The sequence below is a fragment of the Arachis ipaensis genome, chromosome B4, assembly GCF_059453495.1.
Source record: "Arachis ipaensis isolate K30076 ecotype BB chromosome B4, ASM5945349v1, whole genome shotgun sequence".
In the NCBI taxonomy this organism is placed as follows: Eukaryota; Viridiplantae; Streptophyta; class Magnoliopsida; order Fabales; family Fabaceae; genus Arachis; species Arachis ipaensis.
In genome coordinates this window covers 113,156,450-113,165,100 of record NC_142439.1, presented here as the reverse complement: position 1 = coordinate 113,165,100, position 8,651 = coordinate 113,156,450, and the positions used below count along the sequence as shown (strand labels likewise).

Genomic DNA, 8,651 nt, shown 5'->3' with positions numbered 1-8,651 from the left:
AAGATAAAAAATGTGTTCGATATGAATTAAGATTATAAAATAGGGAAGGAAACAAATTATATCCAAATTAAAATGAATCTAGTCATTTAGTTGTTGAAAATGTTTAGAATAATAAAAAATAGTCACATCAGTATTTTGACAACTGATTCATTACTATAATACTTAAAATTCTACTTGAAAGATCAGTGTAAAAAAATTTAAATCTTAAAAACTATTTTAAGTAATTATATATCCACTTTGGACTTTAATGTCTTTACTGCTTTGAAAGTATATAAGCAATTGCATTATTCGGTGCAACTCTGATAGATTTGGTAAAATCCCATACATTAAAAATTAAATGAAATTTATATTGCAATAATTATTTCATTTTAAATAGAAAAGCAATTAATCAGCGCAGAAAAGAAAGAATAGATTAATTTTTGAAGACAAAGAAAAGAGGATAGATTCTTTTGAAACCTACAAATACAAAAAGTAATAATTTAAATTAGACACGAGCTACCTCGCTCCTAAAAATCCGCATCCCCAGCCGTTACCGTACACCCTACCACTGCTTTCACACACACTTTCCCTTCTCACTCTTTGCTGCTGCTGCTGCTTCTTCTTCTTCTTCTCCTGTCCATCTTCATCTCCGAACTTTAATTTCACTCTTTCCCCAAATCTTCAGGGTTTAGGGTTAGGGTTTCTACATTTCCCCATGTGAAACCCTGGCTCTTCCATTCCCACCCTAAAACCCCCTTCCACACTTCCCATCCCGATCCGCCACCACCATCGCCGCAAATGGGAAACTGCTGCAGATCTCCGGCCGCCGTCGCCCGCGAGGACGTCAAATCCAGCTTCTCCGACCACCACGCTAAGCGTGCTGCTGCTGGAGACTCCTCCGCCGCCGGAGGCATCGGTGGGAAGAAGAAGCCTCCTCCGATCACCGTCCTCACCGGCGTTCCCAAAGAGAACATCGAGGACCGGTACCTGGTAGACCGCGAGCTCGGCCGTGGCGAGTTCGGAGTGACGTACCTCTGCATCGACCGCGAGACGCGGGAGTTGCTCGCGTGCAAGAGCATCTCGAAGCGGAAGCTCCGCACTGCCGTGGACGTTGAGGACGTCCGTCGCGAGGTGGCAATCATGCGCCACCTGCCGCGAAGCCCGTCCATCGTGTCGCTCCGGGAGGCCTGCGAGGATGACAATGCAGTCCATCTCGTCATGGAACTCTGTGAGGGCGGTGAGCTCTTTGACCGAATCGTTGCCAGGGGTCATTATACGGAGAGGGCGGCCGCAGCGGTTGCACGGACCATCGTGGAGGTAGTGCAGCTTTGCCACAAGCACGGGGTGATCCACAGGGACCTCAAGCCAGAGAATTTCTTGTTTGCTAATAAGAAGGAGAACTCGCCTCTCAAGGCTATCGATTTTGGGTTGTCCATATTCTTCAAGCCAGGTATGGAGGGATGAAAACAATTGAAAGTCTTGCAATCCGATGCTTAGGAATGTAGGCGAAAATTTTGAAATGTGAAGTCTAATTTTAGTATATGAATAAGTGAATAATTGAGTGTAGCTGAGTTTGCGTTGAGAAATGTGAAGGGTTTTGGGATTTGGCCTACTGGAGTGCTAGCTGAGAGAAAGATTGAAACTTAACGGATTCTAATTTCTAAAAGCTCCTTTTTTTTTTTTTTGGGATATCTGAGGTTTCACAAGTGAGCCTTGATATTTATCACTAATGCAGAGTGTCCAGATACATTTGAACGAACTCCCCACTTGTAAACTGATTCTATTTGCCACTTCTGTTTAGTATGTTCTGTAATAGTATGTGGTTGAATTGAATTGCAGTGTGCATATGTGGTTGAATTGAATTGCAGTGTGCATTGTGTGGATTTAGTTTGGGATCGGACTATGGGAGTAGAAAAAAAGGGGGAAGTCATTGATTCTTGGTAGTTCTGTATTCTGTTGAAGTCGAAGCTCATACTTCATTGATGGTGAGATGGAGCGAGTTGAGTCGTTTAGCACTTGTATTGAGTGGAATTACATTTCAAGTGACACTGTCAATGTCCTGTTGCTACTCATCGGGGGTGCTTATGAAGTCTGTCTAGGGAAGCACACTTAGCGCGTTTAAGGTCCCTACAGTTTAGATTTACATCTTCCACATAAAATAATAAATAAAAAAGAGGATAGTCTTTGTTGTAGTGATGAGCTGAGAATCCCCTTGCTGTTATTTAGTCTTGATTTCTGAGTGCCATTTGTGTTAATGAGATTGGTTGCCTCGAGTCAACAGACCATGATAATAGGGGTCTAAACTTCCGATGTGAAATGAAATTTTCTAGCTGGAGTCTGCCTGGTTCTGTGCTGAAAATGAGATCATCTAACCCTGGCAGTAGATTTCTTACTGTATTAAGTATTAACTATGACGATTGATGATGGACTTGGAGGGAAAGTAAAGAAAGGAGATTGTCTGCACTCTGGATTGCAATTCTGTCCAAATGTATTAATCCTTTTATTTTCCCTTCTCCCATACCCCCATGCTACATGTGGCGTAATGTGGTCTTTGTTGAAGCAGTACAAGGAGTTTCTATGCAAAAGTAAATGAACAATGATAATATTTACATAAAACAAAATGATATGGCGTATTTCTTTCATATTCTACATTTACTATTGTTCCTTTACCAGCTTTGTTTAGGTGTTAATGCTGCTATCATATATAGAAATGAACTAGTGGATCATATCTGTTTTGGTTACTATGTAGGTGTTTGTTATGATCTATAACAATTACATATTGCTACCGTCTTTGTTTGGCTTCCTGTTTTAAAAATTTAACAATGAAATGTTGAAAATATTTTGGTTTGTGAGAGAAACAAGACTTTCCGCTCACACAATGCTAATCTTTAACATCATTGTTGATGCTTTGACGTCTGATCTGATGGCACTTTTTATCTCAATGCTTATCATTTTCAATCTTTGTCTGTTTCTTATAGTCTGACATGTGTTCATAATTTTGTCTCCTGGGTAATACACAAATTTCCAGGTGAGAGGTTCTCAGAAATTGTTGGAAGTCCTTATTATATGGCTCCAGAGGTGCTCAAGCGGAACTATGGGCCAGAGATAGATATATGGAGTGCGGGAGTGATTCTCTATATCTTATTGTGTGGTGTTCCCCCATTTTGGGCTGGTAATTACATTACTATGTCTCAAGATTATTATATTTCTATTTCTGCGAGCTCTTCACTGTTCGTGCATTAGTATCTATGGTTGTTCACATGTTCCCTCTTCTATTTGTTTGTTCTCTTACTTTTGGTCTGAGCAAGGTAGAAATATTGTAGAGCTTTTTGGCAAGATTTTCATCTGATATTTTGTATTGTTTTGGTTCATGACTTCATGTGTATTGCAACCCTCTGCACTTCCGGACTTGTGTTCTTTATTTTTCCACCAGCTTAGATGGAATTTATGTTATCTTACCTGAGGCTAATTCTAATGCAGAATCTGAACAAGGGGTTGCACAGGCCATTCTTCGAGGGCTTATAGATTTCAAACGGGAACCTTGGCCCAGTATTTCTGAAAGTGCTAAAAGTCTTGTTAGGCAAATGTTAGAACCAGACCCTAAGCTTCGATTAACTGCCAAACAAGTGCTCGGTATGTTTGTTGTTTTCTTTTTTTAAGAGACCTTGATGTAAGATGTTTGAAAACTAAAATGGATGCGGAAAGTTTCCTCATTGAAATGATCCATTGCTGTTTTCTCTGTATGCTCTAAATATTACCAAATGATAATATGTTTAAAACTATCTTATTTGTATATTTTAATGATTAATCTATCTCCCAATCCCACTACGTCTACACCCTTTATAATAAACACGTTGACACCAGTATTTTCTTAACAACTAAACACACATTCTCTTTGTTTTGTTAATTAAAAAATAATTAAATACACAATTAATTAGTAACAACTGTATTTTTATACGGATGTTAAGACTTAAGAGTGTTTGGTGAATGAATAGTGTTTTTCATCTATCTCCTAAACTTAGGCAGATGGGTTAGACTAATGTTGTTTTTCTCTATTTACATTTCAAATCCCAGAAGATCCTTTTCCTATCTGACTTTGATTTCTTGAACAATGATTTGAAAGGAGAAACAGAGATGCTTGGAGGAGATTTTATCTTTTTGGTGTAAATTATCGGTTTTATTATGATGACTATGTTAATGGGTCACCAGAATGTATTGACAGTTTCCCTTAACGTTTTTATGATCTCAACCTGCAGAGCATCCTTGGCTACAAAATGCTAAAAAGGCTCCTAATGTTCCTCTTGGAGATGTTGTCAAGTCAAGGCTTAAGCAATTTTCGATGATGAACAGATTCAAAAGAAAAGCCCTTAGGGTGAGTTCACTGTACCTGATGGTATTTTTTGTTGCCATTTTATTGTATGTTATAACTTAGCTTGTACCTCTGGAGTCTGGAAACAGGTCATTGCTGATTTCTTATCTAATGAAGAAGTTGAAGACATTAAAGATATGTTCAAGAAAATGGATAGTGATAATGACGGTATCGTTTCCATTGAAGAATTGAAAGCTGGATTTCAAAATTCTGGATCCCAACTTGCTGAGTCTGAAGTTCAGATGTTTATTGAGGCTGTATGATCACGTTTCTCTTGTCCTTCTAATTTATTATGTCTAAAGTTTCCGCTTGCAACATCTTATAATGCCTCATATTCACCTACAAATTCACACCTATGCATATCAAAATGCCTGAAGCACAGTAATTCTGATAAGTTTTCTACTTTCATGTTATGATTATGTCCTGGACTTCAGTTTTGTTTTTTTAAATCCGGAGCATGTTTCTTTTCCTCTGATATGCCTTGTTTTCATCCCAACTTAAACCAATGTTTGAATGATACTAAAGGTATAATATTCCAGCTTAAAATCCTTCTTTTTGTGTTTAAACCGTTGTATGTTGAAAACAGGTAGATAATAACGGGAAGGGAACACTTGACTACGGAGAATTTGTTGCTGTTTCTCTTCATTTAAAAAGGATGGCTAACGATGAGCATCTTCGCAAGGCCTTCTCATATTTTGACAAGGATGGGAATGGATATATTGAACCTGAAGAGCTACGAAATGCCTTAATGGAAGATGGAGCAGACGACTGTACAGATGTAGCAAATGATATTTTCCAAGAAGTAGACACGGACAAGGTTAAATATTTGACAAATTTTCCGCTACACATAAACATGACCCTGTTTAGGAATCTTACCCTAAAATATTTCTTGAACAATTACAGGATGGACGTATCAGCTATGATGAGTTTGTGGCTATGATGAAAACTGGAACAGATTGGCGGAAAGCATCTAGGCATTACTCACGCGGTAGATTCAACAGCTTGAGCTTGAAATTGATGAAAGACGGTTCTTTAAACATAGGAAATGAGCAGTTATCTTGAGTAGTAGTTGTCTTAAGTATCGGTGTGTGTCTTTCCCATTTGTGTAATATTCCTCCTACATTCTGGACTTGGCCTCGTTGTGATGATTATTTGGTTCCTTGTTTGATGGAGGTCCCTTTTTCACTTGGTATTGTGAGAATTGCCAAAGGAATTAGAATTAGTGCACCAAAAATACATGAATGTCCTCTATTATTACTTTGTAAAACATGGTGCCTTGGAGAGCAAATGGGTGACCTGTATGAATGATTCCACTAGATTTTTCCACTCCTGCCTTCTGTTCTGGTTTGACAATGTTGAATCAAAACTGTTAAGTGCAGTCAGCTTGTTTATCTAAAGTGAAAATGTTTCCTAGTTTGTATTCTCCACCCTGATTTGATCACTTTCCATTGTATTGGCAGAAAATGATTGTTTCATTTAAGATGAGTAATGACATATCTTTCTAATTTATCGTCTTAAACGTTTTTCTAATCTTACATACTATATAGTAATGTTTTTATCTCGTTTAAAATGGCCACTCAGTACATTGACATTACTGACCTGACAACATTTAATATTACTTGTCTCGTAGCATGATCTTTGTATTATTGCATGCTTGCTCCTGAGATTGCAGATAAGCAAGGATGCTGCACGAATTTCTAGCTAATTTGTCTTGATGAATTTATGGCACACAATGTTGAACTTATAATCAGTTGCTACTTGCTACCTCGTGAGCCCTATTGTCCAGCTTGAATCACTAGCTGTGAAAAACTTAAATGTCAAATGAAATAAAGTGTACTAATTCAATCAATTCACGAATATTTATTTTCTCGTTGGGGATTGGGGAATACGGTTGCCTTTTAAATACAATGTTGCTATGCATTCTCTTCTGGTTTTCTTTTTTTGGGTGGGCGGTTGTCAATTTTGTCATATACTTAGCTGAATCATATCACAAGTTACAACTTACAACCATGAATCCATGTTGGGTTCCATGATTGACCTCTTTTGAGATTATACAGTATTATTCTGTACTCTTGTATCCATTGATTTTTCTCAACTTCCTACTTACAAGTTATTTGTATCATATTGCAGGAAATATAAAGATGATTAGTGTTATTTTGATATATATAAAAAAATAAATGTATTATTTAAGCACCATCTTGTATTGTTTTTGACTTTTTATTTATTTATTTATTTTTTGAGGTCAGCAACATCTCTCATTTTGTTTGTATATTTGGCAACAATGCAATTAAAGGTTTCAGAACTAGTGATTTAGGACCAAACCCTAGGTACGACACTAGCCACCGCCGCCAGTAGACCTTGATTAGGAGCTGGAAATGGCCTATGAAAAGTTTTAATTTGTGGATCGTTTGATTTTCAGCTACAGATCCTGAGATCCATGTCAATGATAGCATTCCTCACTAATGATTATGTCTAAATTCTGAGTTAAGAAAACAAAAATGATTATGTCTCAGTGTTAGCTTCCATGTTCATCGCTGATCATGAGTTCTGTTTACGTATCGTTAAAGCTTAAACTTAGTTTTTTTTTTTTTTTTTTTTTTTTTTTTTTTTTTTTCATGAAAGTAGAAGAAATGGAAATATCAAATATGACACCACCTACAATCGTCACTAAAACTTAGTGGCAACATTGCAATTTGATACGTGTTTCAAATGTTCGTGATATGAAGAGTTCAAGTGTTATTTAGAAGATATTAGTTTATATTTTTAGAATATTTTAATTTAATTTGATGTATTTTAATTTTATTTATTTAATTACTAAATTGGGTCTTATGTTTGTGGGCTTAGGATTATTGAGGTTGAGGAGTCATTCTCTTGTTGCATTGGGGAATTGAGTAGAAGGTTGAGGAGTCCCTTCGATTCAATTTCCAAACTATGACGTTGACAAGTTAGGTTGATGAGTCTTTCTCTTGTTGCGTCAAGAAATTGGGTAGAAAATAGAGTGATTCTCTTTGTACTCAATTTCAATCTATCATATTTGTTTCTATTTCAATTTTAATGTATCTTTTTTTTTATTTAGTTTGAATCCTTATCTTCTTGTTTATTTATTATTCCTTTATCATTTGATATCAGAGCTTAGGTATTAGATTAATTCTTATTAATCTATATTTGTTCTTCTTTTATCATAAAAAAGAGTCCAATGTCTGTCGCGTCTTTCTTTAAGTTCTCGTATTCTTGTTTTCGTTTGTGATTCATTATTGTTTTTTCATCATTGTTGATTTGATTGTTTAAAAAAATAAAAAAAGCTTACAATGCAAAATATATATATATATATATATATATATATATATATATATATATATATATATATATATATATATACAAGGAAAAGAAAAAAATAAAAAAAGAAATTATTTACCTTGTAATTATTGTCCTTTTCATATATACACTATTTTTTCACCTACAAAATTCGAGAACGAATCTTTTTGAAGAGGAGGAGAATGATACGTGCTTTAAATGTTCGTGATATGAAGAGTTCAAGTGTTATTTAGAAGATATTAGTTTATATTTTTAGAATATTTTAATTTAATTTGATGTATTTTGATTTTGTTTATTTAATTACTAGATTGGGCCTTATGTTTGTGGGTTTAGAATTTTCTATATTTTAACCTAATAAGAGGTTATAAATGCCTCATAAACTAGGATAGTCACAGTATAGAATGATTTAGAGGTTTGAAAACTCCTTTTTGGTTTCGTGATGAAACCTTGGTGTGGACAATTTAGGTTGAGGAGTCCCTCTCTTGTTGCATCGGAGAATTGAGTAGAAGGTTGAAGAGTCCCTTCGATTCAATTTCTAAACTATGGCGTTGACAAGTTAGGTTGAGGAGTCCCTTTTTTGTTGCGTCAAGAAATTGGGTAGAAAGTAGAGTGATTCTCTTTGTACTCAAATTCAATCTATCCTTTTTGTTTCGTTTTAATTTCAATGTATCTTTTTTTATTCAGTTTGAATTCTTATTTGTTTGTTTATCTTTTATTTTTTATCACAATTTTTGTGACACTCAAAAGTTTATTTGTTATAGTGATCATACATATCATGTATGTGATATGGGAGAAAGTACAAGAAAATAACTTTTAGGAAAGTTATCAGGTATAGTAGTGCAAAAAAAGAGAGATATGGTATGTCTTGTATGAATAGATAGACAATGAAAAATTTGTCTTTTAGTGAATGTTAAATAGACAAAGTAACTTCGGACATGACACTTGAAATGTCATAAATAACTTGCTTAAAATGGCAAATTGGCGGTGA

At 35.5% G+C, this 8,651-nt stretch overlaps 1 protein-coding gene across 1 annotated transcript; it reads left to right on the top strand.

Moving 5' to 3' along the window:
• The first annotated feature begins 409 nt into the window (after positions 1-409).
• On the top strand, positions 410-5,867 carry LOC107639559 (calcium-dependent protein kinase 13). The gene is made up of 7 exons (XM_016343095.3): positions 410-1,429; positions 3,008-3,151; positions 3,460-3,612; positions 4,236-4,351; positions 4,438-4,605; positions 4,935-5,165; positions 5,252-5,867. Exons 1-7 carry the CDS (start codon positions 778-780, stop codon positions 5,408-5,410), a joined length of 1,623 nt encoding a protein of 540 aa, XP_016198581.1. The 5' UTR covers positions 410-777; the 3' UTR covers positions 5,411-5,867.
• Positions 5,868-8,651: the final 2,784 nt, after the last annotated feature.